The sequence below is a fragment of the Bombina bombina genome, chromosome 4 (genome assembly GCF_027579735.1).
Source record: "Bombina bombina isolate aBomBom1 chromosome 4, aBomBom1.pri, whole genome shotgun sequence".
In the NCBI taxonomy this organism is placed as follows: Eukaryota; Metazoa; Chordata; class Amphibia; order Anura; family Bombinatoridae; genus Bombina; species Bombina bombina.
This window is the reverse complement of record NC_069502.1, coordinates 1,221,116,794-1,221,133,724: the sequence shown is the minus strand read 5'-3', so window position 1 is coordinate 1,221,133,724 and position 16,931 is coordinate 1,221,116,794. Positions and strand designations below refer to the sequence as shown.

General features: G+C 41.4%; 1 protein-coding gene across 1 annotated transcript in view; it reads right to left on the bottom strand.

Annotated features, from left to right (window-relative positions):
- The window catches only part of LOC128658209 (uncharacterized), a 140,163-nt gene extending 123,996 nt beyond the window's left edge, over positions 1-16,167 (bottom strand). The window contains exons 1-2 of the mRNA XM_053712739.1: positions 15,066-16,167; positions 8,104-8,972 (exon numbers count right to left, since the gene is read on the bottom strand). Of these exons, the coding sequence (XP_053568714.1) occupies positions 8,104-8,928 (825 nt within the window). The 5' untranslated portion in view covers positions 8,929-8,972; positions 15,066-16,167. The remainder of the gene's footprint in view (positions 1-8,103; positions 8,973-15,065) is intronic.
- Between the last annotated feature and the right edge of the window lie 764 nt (positions 16,168-16,931).

The window sequence follows — 16,931 nt, the reverse complement described above, 5'->3', positions numbered from 1 at the left end:
GCAGCATACACAGCAGCACATCGCTAGGGACACCACTCAGTGCAGCATACACAGCAGCACAGCGCCAGGGACACCCACCCAGAAAAGACTGCCTAGATACACATGCGAGGGGCACTCATCCAGCACATTATGCCCAGCTGCACAGTACCAGTCATTCCCACCCCACTCAACCTGGCCACCTGCACAAGGTCAAGGGATTCTACCTGGCACAGGCTGCCACTGACACAGAGCTAGGGTCACCCTCTCAGCATGGGTTGCCCACTGGGACCTTCTCAGTGTTACCCCCAGCACAGCCCACCAATGGCTCCTTCCCAGGGACATCTACCCAAAAGAGTGCCAGGGAAAGCAGCCCATGCATTCTCTAATGTAATATTGCTTCTTGTGTAGCAGAAGGTGTCAGCGCGTTATGTGCGGAGCTCACTGTATATAACAACTCTGTGGTCAAGCGCTCTCATTATTTCCTGCGGTTTGCTACAGACACATTTAGGTTTCTTTTTTTTAGTGGAAGTTTCCCATAATAACATCACTGGCAGCCAAATGTCACCGGAAAATGCCAAACCCCAGACGGATCAGCAAGCAGCCCCAATGGTCTAATAATGCTCAGGATTGTTACAGCAACAGTTATTAATTCTGTAAGCTCCTCTGTATCTTATACACTAGACTGTAAGCTCCTCTGTACCCTATACACTAGACTGTAAGCTCCTCTGTACCTTGTACACTATACTGTAAGCTCCTCTGTATCTTATACACTATACTGTAAGCTCCTCTGTACCCTATACACTATACTGTAAGCTCCTCTGTACCGTATACACTATACTGTAGGCTCCTCTGTATCTTATACACTAGACTGTAAGCTCATCTGTACCCTATACACTAGACTGTAAGCTCCTCTGTACCTTATACACTATACTGTAAGCTCCTCTGTACCCTATACACTATACTGTAAGCTCCTCTGAATCTTATACACTAGACTGTAAGCTCATCTGTACCCTATACACTATACTGTAAGCTCCTCTCTATCTTATACACTATACTGTAAGTTCATCTGTACCCTATACACTAGACTGTAAGCTCTTCTGTATCCTATACACTATACTGTAAGCTCCTCTGTACCGTATACACTATACTGTAAGCTCCTCTGTATCTTATACACTATACTGTAAGCTCCTCTGTACCCTATACACTATACTGTAAGCTCCTCTGTACCGTATACACTATACTGTAGGCTCCTCTGTATCTTATACACTAGACTGTAAGCTCATCTGTACCCTATACACTAGACTGTAAGCTCCTCTGTACCTTATACACTATACTGTAAGCTCCTCTGTACCCTATACACTATACTGTAAGCTCCTCTGAATCTTATACACTAGACTGTAAGCTCATCTGTACCCTATACACTATACTGTAAGCTCCTCTCTATCTTATACACTATACTGTAAGTTCATCTGTACCCTATACACTAGACTGTAAGCTCTTCTGTATCCTATACACTATACTGTAAGCTCCTCTGTACCGTATACACTATACTGTAAGCTCCTCTGTACCTTATACACTAGACTGTAAGCTCCTCTGTACCCTATACACTATACTGTAAGCTCCTCTGTACCGTATACACTAGACTGTAAGCTCCTCTGTACCCTATACACTATAGTGTAAGCTCCTCTGTACCGTATACACTATACTGTAAGCTCTTCTGTACCTTATACACTATACTGTAAGCTCCTCTGTACCCTATACACTAGACTGTAAGCTCCTCTGTACCCTATACACTATACTGTAAGCTCCTCTGTATCTTATACACTAGACTGTAAACTCCTCTGTATCTTATACACTAGACTGTAAGCTCCTCTGTACCCTATACACTATACTGTAAGCTCCTCTGTATCTTATACACTATACTGTAAGCTCATCTGTACCCTATACACTAGACTGTAAGCTCCTCTGTACCCTATACACTATACTGTAAGCTCCTCTGTATCTTATACACTAGACTGTAAGCGCCTATGTACCTTATACACTATACTGTAGGCTCCTCTGTATCTTATACACTAGACTGTAAGCTCATCTGTACCCTATACACTAGACTGTAAGCTCCTCTGTACCTTATACACTATACTGTAAGCTCCTCTGTACCCTATACACTATACTGTAAGCTCCTCTGAATCTTATACACTAGATTGTAAGCTCATCTGTACCCTATACACTATACTGTAAGCTCCTCTCTATCTTATACACTATACTGTAAGTTCATCTGTACCCTATACACTAGACTGTAAGCTCTTCTGTATCCTATACACTATACTGTAAGCTCCTCTGTACCGTATACACTATACTGTAAGCTCCTCTGTACCTTATACACTAGACTGTAAGCTCCTCTGTACCCTATACACTATACTGTAAGCTCCTCTGTACCGTATACACTAGACTGTAAGCTCCTCTGTACCCTATACACTATAGTGTAAGCTCCTCTGTACCGTATACACTATACTGTAAGCTCTTCTGTACCTTAAACACTATACTGTAAGCTCCTCTGTACCCTATACACTATACTGTAAGCTCCTCTGTATCTTATACACTAGACTGTAAACTCCTCTGTATCTTATACACTAGACTGTAAGCTCCTCTGTACCCTATACACTATACTGTAAGCTCCTCTGTATCTTATACACTATACTGTAAGCTCATCTGTACCCTATACACTAGACTGTAAGCTCCTCTGTACCCTATACACTATACTGTAAGCTCCTCTGTATCTTATACACTAGACTGTAAGCGCCTATGTACCTTATACACAAGACTGTAAGCTCCTCTGTACCGTATACACTAGACTGTAAGCTCCTCTGTACCCTATACACTAGACTGTAAGCTCCTCTGTATCTTATACACTAGACTGTAAGCTCCTCTGTATCTTATACACTTGAGTGTAAGCTCCTCTGTACCCTATACACTATACTGTAAGCTCCTCTGTACCGTATACACTATACTGTAAGCTCCTCTGTATCTTATACACTACACTGTAAGCTCCTCTTTATCGTATACACTAGACTGTAAGCTCCTCTGTACCTTATAAACTCGACTGTACGCTCCTCTCTATTTTATACACTAGACTGTAAGCTTCTCTGTATCTTATGCTCTAGACTGTAAGCTCCTCTGTACCTTATACACTAGACTGTAAAATCCTCTGTATCTTAAACAATATACTGTAGGCTCCTCTGTATCTTATGCTCTAGACTGTAAGCTCCTCTGTATCTTATGGTCTAGACTGTAAGCTCCTCTGTATCTTATGGTCTAGACTGTAAGCTCCTCTGTATCGTATACAGTAGACTGTAAGCTCCTCTGTATGTTATACACTAGACTGAAAGCTCCTCTGTATCGTATGTATATGTTACTATAACACTAGACTGTAAGCTCCTCTGTATCTTATTTATCCCTTACTATAATACTGGTCTTTAAGCTCCTCTGTATCTTACGTATATCTTACTATAATACTAGACTGTAAGCTCCTCTGTATCTTATGTATATCTTACTATAACACTAGACTGTAAGCTCCTCTGTATCTTATGTATCTCATACTATAACACTAGACTGTAAGCTCCTCTGTATTTTATGTATCTCTTACTATAACACTAGACTTTAAGCTCCTCTGTATCTTATAAACTAGACTGTTAGCTCCTCTGTATCTTATACACTAGACTGTAAACTCCTCTGTACCTTGTACACTAGACTGTAAGCGCCTATGCACTTTATACACTAGACTGTAAGCTCCTCTGTATCTTATACACTAGACTGTAAGCTCCTCTGTACCTTATACACTAGACTGTAAGCTCCTCTGTATCTTATACACTAGACTGTAAGCTCCACTGTATCTTATGTATCTCTTACTATAACACTAGACTGTAAGCTCCTCTGTATCTTATACACTAGACTGTAAGCTCCTCTGTACCTTATACACTAGACTGTAAGCTCATCTGTTTTTTATACACTAGACTGTATGCTCCTCTGTATCTTATACACTAGACTGTAAGCTCCTCTGTATCTTATGTATCTCTTACTATAACACTAGACTGTAAGCTCCTCTGTATCTTATACACTAGACTGTAAGCTCCTCTGTATCTTACACACTAGACTGTAAGCTCCTCTGTATCTTATGTATCTCTTACTATAACACTAGACTGTAAGCTCCTCTGTATCTTATGTATCTCTTACTATAACACTAGACTGTAAGCTCCTCTGTATCTTATACACTAGACTGTAAGCTCCACTGTATCTTATGTATCTCTTACTATAACACTAGATTGTAAGCTCCTCTGTATCTTATACACTAGACTGTAAGCTCTTATTTATCTTATACACTAGACTGTAAGCTCATCTGTATCTTAGACACTAGTCTGTAAAATACTCTGTATCTTATACACTAGACTGTAAGCTCCTCTGTATCTTATACACTAGACTGTAAGCTCCTCTGTATCTTATACACTAGACTGTAAAATACTCTGTATCTTATACACTAGACTGTAAGCTCCTCTGTATCTTATACACTAGACTGTAAGCTCCTCTGTATCTTATACACTAGACTGTAAAATCCTCTATCTTATACACTAGACTGTAAGCTCCTCTGTATCTTATGTATCTCTTACTATAACACTAGACTGTAAGCTCCTCTGTATCTTATACACTAGACTGTAAGCTCATCTGTACCTTATACACTAGACTGTAAGCTCCTCTTTATCTTATACACTAGACTGTAAGCTCCTCTGTATCTTATACACTAGACTGTAAAATCCTCTGTATCTTATACACTAGACTCTAAGCTCCTCTGTATCTTATACACTACACTGTAAGCTCATCTGTATCTTATACACAAGACTTTAAGCTCCTCTGTATCTTATACACTACACTGTAAGCTCCTCTGTATCTTATACACTAGACTGTAAGCTCCTCTGTATCTTATACAGTAGACTGTAAGCTCCTCTGTATCTTATACACTAGACTGTAAAATCCTCTGTATCTTATACACTAGACTGTAAGCTCCTCTGTATCTTACGTATCTCTTACTATAACACTAGTCTGTAAGCTCCTCTGTATCTTATACACTAGACTGTAAGCTCCTCTGTACCTTATACACTAGACTGTAAGCTCCTCTGTACCTTATACACTAGACAGTAAGCTCCTCTGTATCTTATACACTAGACTGTAAGCTCCTCTGTACCTTATACACTAGACTGTAAGCTCAACTGTATCTTATACACTAGACTGTAAGCTCCTCTGTATCTTATGTATCTCTTACTATAACACTAGTCTGTAAGCTCCTTGTATCTTATACACTAGACTGTAAGCTCCTCTGTACCTTACAGACTAGACTGTAAGCTCCTTTGTATCTTATACACTAGACTGTAAGCGCCTCTGTATCTTATACACTAGACTGTAAGCACCTCTGTATCTTATACTTTAGACTGTAAGCTCCTCTGTATCTTATACACTAGACAATATGCTGTTAAAGTGAATGTAAATTTTGATGCTAAAGTGCCCGGTTTTTACAAATTCACTAGACTGTACGCTCCTCTGTATCTTATGTATCTCTTACTATAACACTAGACTGTAAACTCCTCTGTATCTTATACACTAGATTGTAAGCTCCTCTGTACCTCATACACTAGACTGTAAGCTCCTCTGTATCTTATGTATCTCTTACTATAACACTAGACTGTAAACTCCTCTGTATCTTATACACTAGATTGTAAGCTCCTCTGTACCTCATACACTAGACTGTAAGCTCCTCTGTATCTTATACACTAGACTGTAAGCTCCTCTGTATCTTATACACTAGACAATATGCTATTAAAGTGAATGTAAATTTTGATGCTAAAGTGCCCGGTTTTTACAAATTCACTAGACTGTAAGCTCCTCTGTATCTTATGTATCTCTTACTATAACACTAGACTGTAAGCTCCTCTGTATCTTATACACTAGATTGTAAGCTCCTCTGTACATCATACATTAGACTGTAAGCTCCTATGTATCTTATACACTAGACTGTAAGCTCCTCTGTATCTTATACACTAAACTGTAAGCTCCTCTGTGTGTTATACACTACACTGTAAGCTCCTCTGTATCTTATACACTAGACTGTAATCTCCTCTGTATCTTATGTATCTCTTACTATAACACTAGACTGTAAGCTCCTCTGTATCTTATACACTAGAAGACTGTAAGCTCCTCTGTATCTTATACACTAGATTGTAAGCTCCTCTGTATCTTATACACTAGACTGTAAGCTCCTCTGTATCTTATACACTAGACTTTAAGCTCCTCTGTATCTTATGTATCTCTTACTATAACACTAGACTGTAAGCTCCTCTGTATCTTATACACTAGACTGTAAGCTCCTCTGTATCTTATGTATCTCTTACTATAACACTAGACTGTAAGCTCCTCTGTATCTTATACACTAGACTGTAAGCTCCTCTGTATCTTATGTATCTCTTACTATAACACTAGACTGTAAGCTCCTCTGTATCTTATACACTAGACTGTAAGCTCCTCTGTATCTTATACACTAGACTGTAAGCTCCTCTGTATCTTATACACTAGATTGTAAGCTCCTCTGTATCTTATACACTAGACTGTAAGCTCCTCTGTATCTTATACACTAGACTGTAAGCTCCTCTGTATCTTATGTATCTCTTACTATAACACTAGACTGTAAGCTCCTCTGTATCTTATACACTAGACTGTAAGCTCCTCTGTATCTTATACACTAGATTGTAAGCTTCTCTCTATCTTATACACTAGACTGTAAGCTCCTCTGTATCTTATACACTAGATTGTAAGCTCCTTGTATCTTATACACTAGACTGTAAGCTCCTCTGTATCTTATACACTAGACTGTAAGCTCCTCTGTATCTTATACACTAGATTGTAAGCTTCTCTCTATCTTATACACTAGACTGTAAGCTCCTCTGTATCTTATACCCTACACTGTAAGCTCCTCTGTATTTTATACACTAGACTGTAAGCTCCTCTGTATCTTATACACTAGACAATATGCTATTAAAGTGAATGTAAATTTTGATGCTGAAGTGCCCGGTTTTTACAAATTCGGTTAAAAACAGGGGCCCTTTAATTCATCAAAATTTACATTTCACTTCTGTTGTGAAAAAAACAACTTACATTTTAATCTTCACATTAGCTCCAGCTTTCTCTGCCCGTCGCAAAACCTTTTCCTGGGTCTAAAATGGGGACTCCGGCTTCCTCCAATCACGGCGTTGAATCAGACACTGATTCCCCCGGGGGGAAGCTGTGATTGCAGGATGACCTATCCATCATTTCTGACGTAGGAAATGGTTTGCGACGACCGGAGGAAGCTGGAGCTGCTGTGAAGATTAAAAGGTAAGTTTTTTTTCACAACAGGAGTGAAATGTAAATTTTGATGAATTAAAGGGCCCCTGTTTTTAATCAAATTTGTAAAAACCGGGCACTTCAGCATCAAAAATGACATTCACTTTAAAGCAGTTTATCACTATACCAACAGATGGTAAGTTTTTGAGACATGGTTTTCCAGTTTATATCTAGAAATGTATCTACCCTGCATATAATTATCAAAATATACTGGTTGTTAAAGGGACGTAAAACACAATATTTTTCTTTCATGATTCAGATAGATTGTACAATTTTAAACAACTTTCCAATTAACGTCTATTATCTAATTTGCTTCATTCTCTTGGTATCCTTTGTTGAAGGAGCAGTAATTCACTACTAGGAACTAGCTAAAAGGCATTTATGTGCAGCCACCAATCAGCATATTCTGTGCCTACCTAGGTTTACTTTTCAGCAAACGATACAAAGAGAACAAAACAAATTAGATAATAGAAATACTTTGGAATCTGAATCATGAATGAAAAAGTTTGGGTTTCCTGTTCTTTTAACACGATGACAAATCTGCACACAAAAACAAAAGCCTTGCAAAAGCGTGGTTCTACCTGGTATTTTATTCAGGTGCAATTTGTGGGTTTGGTTTCAATGAATCTAGTGAAGGATGCACTAAATAACTGTTAATGAGTTAGCGACAGCAAGGAGACGCATAACTAGTAATGTACATACCTTCATCTGGGGTGTCTTTTTGTTCTGCTCTTCTATGACTCTTGCCATGCTGTCCAACAAAGGGTAGCTGCCTGGACATCCAGTGAGGCTTGTCACGTTGCTTTTAACTTGCTGGTTACTCTGAACTTCATCAGTCCTTAGTGCAAGGTTGATTGGACAACCAATGTCCCTTACTATGTTGGTTGGACCCACAATGTCTCCTACTATTTTGTTTGGACTTCCAATATCGCTTACTATGTTGCTTGGATCTCCATTGGCCCTTGGTATATGGTTGCTCATATCAGTGGCCCTTGGTGTGTAGTTCTTTGGACCTACATTGAACATGTTGTTGCTCGGATTTCCAATGGATCTTGACAAGTAGCTTGGACCTCCATTAGTCCTTGCAAGATTATTCTGCACTGAACAAGTACTTGGAGATACAATGAAGTCAGATGCAACATTTCTTAGCATCCGACTATTGTTGTTGTTGTAATTTGCCACAGAATTTAAGTTGACCCCCCTTGCACTAAGTCTTTCTGTCCCCTTAGAGTGGGCTTCACCACTATGGCTAGACAACGTGATCTTTTTGATAGACCGTACCAGAGACCCCTGGCTGAATCGTTCATCCTCAGATAAGTCTCTAACAGGATGGTGAGCACTGAGGATGCTCCGAGGAGGCAGAGAAGTCAAAGCCAGGTACTGTGACACACGATCACTGAGGCGGTGAGAACAACTCTCCAAGGCTGTCACATCACATCCAGCGACAGAAAAGTCTGGACATTTAGTTTGTGACAGTTTCGTCCCGATGGTGAAGGGCTGAGACTTCCTCATTATACCCTGTGACATGATGATTACGGATCACTCGGCACTTACAGGAAACTTGTGGAACCCTGAGGGGAGAGAAGAGTCAATTCTTCTAATATACAGATATCAGGACACACCCTTATCATCTACACCTAATACACAGATATCAGGACACATCCTTATCATCTACACCTACTACACAGATATCAGGACACATCCTTATCATCTACACCTAATACACAGATATCAGGACACATCATTTGCCAACTCTTAATATACAGACACCAGGACATGTACCACTTGAATCCACCTAATACGGAGATATAAGAACACATCCTTGTCATTTCTTAATACAAAGACACCAGGGCATGTACCACTCATATCTATCTAATACACAGAGATCAGGACTAGCCCCTATCACGTCTCCTAATACACCAGGGCCTGTACCTTTTGCATCCACCTAATACACAGATTCAAGGGCACATCCTTGTCATCTCTTAATACACAGACACCAGGACATGTACCGCTTGCATTCACATAATACACAGATTTCCGGAAACGTGCCTATCATCTCTTAACACACAGACACCAGCACACGTACCACTCATATTTACCTAATACACAGAGACAAAGACCAGGGCACATAGCTCTTACCACCTCCTTATACACAGACACCAGGGCATGTACCTCTCACCATCTTCTAATACACAGAGACAAAGACCAGGGCACCACCTCCTTATACACAGACATCAGGAGAAGTATCTCTCACCACCACCTCATACACAGAGATCAGGGCATGTACCCCTCACCCCTCCTAATGCTCAGACACAAAGCCCTTATTTACCCTCTAGCAGTTTTATCACAATAATGTTGTATACTGCAGTATATGAGCAGCTGCAAAACAAACTATTACATACCCAACGGCATTGCAATTATTTCAAGATATCGCTCCTTACTTTATTTTTATCAATGGACTGTTTTTCCATTTTTTTTATTAAAAGTGAGCATCTTATATGTTTTATGCTTCATGTGTCAAAGGACATTTTATATCCGGATAATCATTATCAGAGGAGACGTCCTCCAATATTAGCATTTTTATTTTAGAATTGTTTAACACTTGATATATTAGATTATAAGTTTATTGTTTTATTAAATGTTATTAATGTTAAAGTGGTAACACGAGTCAGCTCTTATTTGTTTTTTATCCCAAGGTCACCTTATTTACGCCTAGATTTAGAGTTTTGCGTTTAGCCGTCCAAACCAGCGTTAGGGGGTCCTAACGCTGGTTTTGGCCGCCCGCTGGTATTTAGAGTCAGTCAGGAAAGGGTCTAATGCTCACTTTCCAGAAGCGACTTTTCCATACCGCAGATCCCCTTACGTCAATTGCGTATCCTATCTTTTCAATGGGATCTTTCTAACCCTGGTATTTAGAGTCTTGGCTGAAGTGAGCGTTAGAACTCTAACGACAAAACTCCAGCCGCAGAAAAAAGTCAGTAGTTAAGAGCTTTATGGGCTAACGCCGGTTCATAAAGCTCTTAACTACTGTGCTCTAAAGTACACTAACACCCATAAACTACCTATGTACCCCTAAACCGAGGTCCCCCCACATCGCCGCCACTATAATTACACTTTTTAACCCCTAATCTGCCGACCGTACACCGCCGCAACCTACATTATCCCTATGTACCCCTAATCTGCTGCCCCTAACATCGCCGACACCTACATAATATTTATTAACCCCTAATCTGCCACCCCCAACTTCGCCGCTACCTACCTACACTTATTAACCCTGAATCTGCCGACCGGACCTCGCCGCCACTATAATAAATGTATTAACCCCTAAACCGCCTCACTCCCGCCTCAAAAACCCTATAATAAATAGTATTAACCCCTAATCTGCCGACCGGACCTCACCGCTACTATAATAAATGTATTAACCCCTAAAGCTAAGTCTAACCCTAACACCCCCCTAAGTTAAATATAATTTAAATCTAACGAAATAAAATAAATCTTATTAAATAAATTATTCCTATTTAAAGCTAAATACTTACCTGTAAAATAAACCCTAATATAGCTACAATATAAATAATAATTACATTGTAGCTATTTTAGGATTAATATTTATTTTACAGGCAACTTTGTATTTATTTTAACCAAGAATAATAGCTATTAAATAGTTAATAACTATTTAATAGCTACCTAGTTAAAATAATTACCAAATTACCAGTAAAATAAATCCTAACCTAAGTTACAATTAAACCTAACACTACACTATCAATAAATTAATTAAATAAACTACCTACAATTATCTACAATTAAATCAACTAAACTAAATTACAAAAACAAACACTAAATTACAAAAAATAAAAAAAGATTACAAGAATTTTAAACTTACACCTACTCTAAGCCCCCTAAAAAAATAACAAAGCCCCCCAAAATAAAAAAATGCCCTACCCTATTCTAAAATAAAAAGTTTACATGCCCCAAAGAATTCAGCTCTTTTGCCTGTAAAAAAACATACAATACCCCCCCCAACATTACAACCCACCACCCATATACCCCTAATCTAACCCAAACCCCCCTTAAAAAACCTAACACTAAGCCCCTGAAGATCTCCCTACCTTATCTTCACCACGCCGGGTATCACCGATCCGTCCAGAAGAGGCTCCTAAGTCTTCATCCTATCCGGCAAGAAGAGGACATCTGGACTGGCAAACATCTTCATCCAAGCGGCATCTTCTATCTTCATCCATCCGACGAGGAGCGGCTCCATCTTCAAAACCTCCGGCGCGGAACATCCTCTTCTCCCGACGACTAGACGACGAATGAAGGTTCCTTTAAGGGACGTCATCCAAGATGGCGTCCCTCGAATTCCGATTGGCTGATAGGATTCTATCAGCCAATCGGAATTAAGGTAGGAAAAATCTGATTGGCTGATTGAATCAGCCAATCAGATTCAAGTTCAATCCGATTGGCTGATTGGATCAGCCAATCAGATTGAGCTTGCATTCTATTGGCTGATCGGAACAGCCAATAGAATGCGAGCTCAATCTGATTGGCTGATTGGATCAGCCAATCCGATTGAACTTGAATCTGATTGGCTGATTCATCTTCTTGGATGAAGATGTTTGCCGGTCCGGATGTCCTCTTCTTGCCAGATAGGATGAAGACTTCGGAGCCTCTTCTAGACCTCTTCTTGCCGGATAGGATGAAGACTTCGGACCCTCTTCTGGACGGATCGGTGATACCCGGCGTGGTGAAGGTAAGGTAGGGAGATCTTCAGGGGCTTAGTGTTAGGTTTTTAAAGGGGGTTTGGGTTAGATTAGGGGTATGTGGGTGGTGGGTTGTAATGTTGGGGGGTTATTGTATGTTTTTTTACAGGCAAAAGAGCTGAATTCTTTGGGGCATGCCCCGCAAAAGGCCCTTTTAAGGGCTGGTAAGGTAAAAGAGCTGTAAACTTTTTATTTTAGAATAGGGTAGGGCATTTTTTTATTTTGGGGGGCTTTGTTATTTTTTTAGGGGGCTTAGAGTAGGTGTAATTAATTTAAAATTGTTGTAATATTTTTTTATTTTTTGTAATTTAGTGTTTGTTTTTTTTGTAATTTAGTTTAGTTGATTTAATTGTAGATAATTGTAGGTGGTTTATTTAATTAATTTATTGATAGTGTAGTGTTAGGTTTAATTGTAACTTAGGTTAGGATTTATTTTACTGGTAATTTGGTAATTATTTAAACTAGGTAGCTATTAAATAGTTATTAACGATTTAATAGCTATTGTACCTGGTTAAAATAAATACAAAGTTGCCTGTAAAATAAATATTAATCCTAAAATAGCTACTATATAATTATTATTTATATTGTAGCTATATTAAGGTTTATTTTACAGGTAAGTATTTAGCTTTAAATAGGATTAATTTATTTAATAAGATTTATTTTATTTCGTTAGATTTAAATTATATTTAACTTAGGGGGGTGTTAGGGTTAGGGTTAGACTTAGCTTTAGGGGTTAATACATTTATTATAGTAGCGGTGAGGTCCGGTCGGCAGATTAGGGGTTAATACTTGAAGTTAGGTGTCAGCGATGTTAGGGAGGGCAGATTAGGGGTTAATACTATTTATTATAGGGTTTTTGAGTCGGGAGTGAGGCGGTTTAGGGGTTAATACATTTATTATAGTGGCGGCGAGGTCCGGTCGGCACATTAGGGGTTAATAAGTGTAGGTAGGTAGCGGTGATGTTGGGGGGGGGCAGATTAGGGGTTAATAAATATAATATAGGTGTCGGTGATGTTAGGGGCAACAGATTAGGGGTACATAGCTATAATGTAGGTTGCGGCGGTGTCCGGAGTGGCAGATTAGGGGTTAAAAGTGTAATGCAGGGGTCAGCGATAGCGGGGGCGGCAGATTAGGGGTTAATAAGTGTAAGGTTAGGGGTGTTTAGACTCGGGGTACATGTTAGAGTGTTAGGTGCAGACTTAGGAAGAGTTTCCCCATAGGAAACAATGGGGCTGCGTTAGGAGCTGAACGCTGCTTTTTTGAAGGTGTTAGATTTTTTTTCAGCTCAAACTGCTCCATTATTTCCTATGGGGGAATCGTGCACGAGCACGTTTTTGAAGCTGGCCACGTCCGTAAGCAACGCTGGTATTGAGGGTTGAAGTGGCAGTAAATATGCCTGTACGCTCCCTTTTTAGAGCCTAACGCAGCCCTTCAGAGAACTCTAAATACCAGCGTTGTTTAAAAGGTGCGGGGGGAAAAAAGCATGCGTAGCTAACGCACCCCTTCTAACGCAAACCTCTAAATCTAGGTGTTAGTGTTTTATCAGGTGCCAGCTTGCTACAGTATGTAACGTCTCATGTGCCAGCATGTTACTAGCTGTTACTGCCTAGTTACTAGCTGTTACTGCCTTGTTACTAGCTGTTACTGCCTAGTTACTAGCTGTCACTGCCTTGTTACTAGCTGTTACTGCCCTGTTACTAGCTATCACTGCCTTGTTACTAGCTATCACTGCCTTGTTACTAGCTGTCACTGACTAATTACTAGCTGTTGCTGCTTTGTTACTAGCTGTTACTGTCCTGTTACTAGCTGTTAAAGTCTAGTTACTAGCTGTCACTGACTAATTACTAGCTGTTACTGTCTTGTTACTAGCTGTTACTGTCTTGTTACTAGCTGTTACTGCCTAGTTACTAGCTGTCACTGTCTAGTTACTAGCTGTTACTCTCTTGTTACTAGCTGTCACCTGTTACTGTCTAGTTACTGTCTAGTTACTACCTGTTACTGTCTTGTTACTGCCTTGTTACTAGCTGTTACTGTCTAGTTATTAGCTGTTACTGTCATTTTACTAGCTGTTACTGTTTAGTTACTATCTGTCACTGCCTAGTTACTAGTTGTTACTGCCTAGTCACTAGTTGTTACTGCCTTGTTACTAGCTGTTACTGTCTAGTTACTAGCTGTTACTGCTTAGTCACTAGCTGTTACTGCTTTTGTTACTGCCTTGTTACTAGCTGTTACTGCCTAGTTACTACCTGTTACTGCTTAGTCACTAGCTGTCACTGCTTTTGTTACTGCCTTGTTACTAGCTGTTACTGTCTAGTTACTAGCTGTTACTGTCTTGCTACTACCTGTCACTGTCTAGTTACTAGCTGTTACTGTCTAGTTACTAGCCATTACTGTCTAGTTACTAGCTGTTACTCTCTTGTTACTGGCTGTTACTGTCTTGTTACTACCTGTCACTGTCTAGTTACTAGCTGTTACTGTCTTGTTACTAGCTGTCACTGTCTTGTTACTACATGTCACTGTCTAGTTACTAGCTGTTACTATCTAGTTACTATCTGTTACTCTCTAGTTACTAGCTGTCACTGTCTAGTTACTAGCTGTTACTCTCTTGTTACTAGCTGTTACTCTCTTGTTACTAGCTGTCACTGTCTAGTTACTAGCTGTTACTGTCTTATTGCTAGCTGTTACTCTATTGTTACTAGCTGTTACTCTCTTGTTACTAAATGTTACTATTTTGTTACTAGCTGCTACTCTCTTGTTACTATCTATTATTCTTTTGTTACTAGCTGTTACTCTCTTGTTGCTAGCTGTTGCTGTCTTATTGCTAGCTGTTACTCTCTTGTTACTAGCTGTTACTCTATTGTTACTAGCTGTTACTCTATTGTTACTAGCTGTTAATGGCTTTCTTACCTCACCAGGCTACTGAGAAAGTGTAATTATTTCTCTTCTTGTAGTGATCTGTGATCTCCTCCTCTTGGTGCCACCCTGCAGAATGTCACTTAGTGCTATCACTGTCTGTGTTTTCACTCCCATGCTGTAACTGGGTCTACTCAGTGTGGCCACTTAGCCCTGTCCCTTAGCCACTAACTGTTGTCACTTTGTCCCTAGCTATCACTCAGTGGTGTCACTTTGTCCCTAGCTGTCACTCTGTCCCTAGCTGTCACTCACTTCTTTCACTCTGCCCCTAGCTGTCACTCAGTGCTGTCACTCTGCCCCTAGCTGTTACTCAGTGCTGTCACTCTGTCCCTCGCTGTCACTCTGCCCCTAGCTGTCACTCAGTGGTGACACTCTGTCCCTCGCTGTCATTCACTGCTCTCACTCTGTCCCTAGCTGTCAGTGGTGTCACTCTGTCCCTCGCTGTCACTCAGTGCTGTAACTCTGCCCCTAGCTTTCACTCAGTGCTGTCACTCTGCCCCTAGCTGTCACTCAGTGGTGTCACTCTGTCCCTAGCTGTCCCTCAGTGGTGCCACTCTGTCCCTCACTGTCACTCTGTCCCTCGCTGTCACTCTGCCCCTAGCTGTCACTCAGTAGTGTCACTCTGTCCCTAGCTGTCACTCAGTAGTGTCACTCTGTCCCTCGCTGTCACTCACTGCTGTCACTCTGCCCCTAGCTGTCACTCAGTGGTGTCACTCTGTCCCTAGCTGTCACTCAGTGGTGTCCCTCTGTCCCTAGCTGTCACTCACTGCTGTCACTCTGCCCCTAGCTGTCACTCAGTGGTGTCACTCTGTCCCTAGCTGTCACTCAGTGGTGTCCCTCTGTCCCTAGCTGTCACTCAGTGCTGTCACTCTGTCCCTCGCTGTCACTCTGCCCCTAGCTGTCAATCAGTGGTGACACTCTGTCCCTCGCTGTCACTCACTGCTGTCACTCTGTCCCTAGCTGTCAGTGGTGTCACTCTGTCCCTCGCTGTCACTCAGTGCTGTCACTCTGCCCCTAGCTGTCACTCAGTGGTGTCACTCTGTCCCTCACTGTCACTCACTGCTGTCACTCAGTGGTGTCACCAAGTCCCACGCTGTCACTCTGTCCCTAGTTCTCCACCTTCTTGTTCAGGCTGAGCAGGTAGAGCACACAGCCCAGTAGCGCCCGCCGGGTTTCCTCGGATGTGAGCCTCGCCCAAAGCCGCTGGAGGAGCACGGAGAGCCGGGAGAAAGCCCAGACCGCTGCCCGCCTGAGCAGCCGAGCCCCGGACACTGCAAGTCTGCTACGGGCAGCCCGGAACAGCACAGTGCGGAGCAGCAGTAGCAGCGGGGCGGGCATAGTGCGGCGGGTAGGCGGGAGGGTGCGGAGTCTGCGGGGGAGAGAAAAGCAGGGGGGGGTCACTGTGTGTGTCCGCTGTCAGTAACTGCACTTACTGTACCCACTGGCACTTACTGTACCCACTGGCACTTACTGTACCCACTGGCACTTACTGTACCCACTGGCACTTACTGTACCCACTGGCACTTACTGTACCCAATGCTGGCACTTACTGTACCCACTGGCACTTACTGTACCCACTGGCACTTACTGTACTTACTGTACCCACTGGCACTTACTGTACCCACTGGCACTTACTGCACCCACTGGCACTTACTGTACCCACTGGCACTTACTGTACCCACTGGCACTTACTGCACCCACTGGCACTTACTGTACCCACTGGCACTTACTGTACCCAATGCTGGCACTTACTGTACCCACTGGCACTTACTGTACCCACTGGCACTTACTGTACCCACTGGCACTTACTGTACTTACTGTACCCACTGGCACTTACTGTACCCACTGGCACTTACTGCA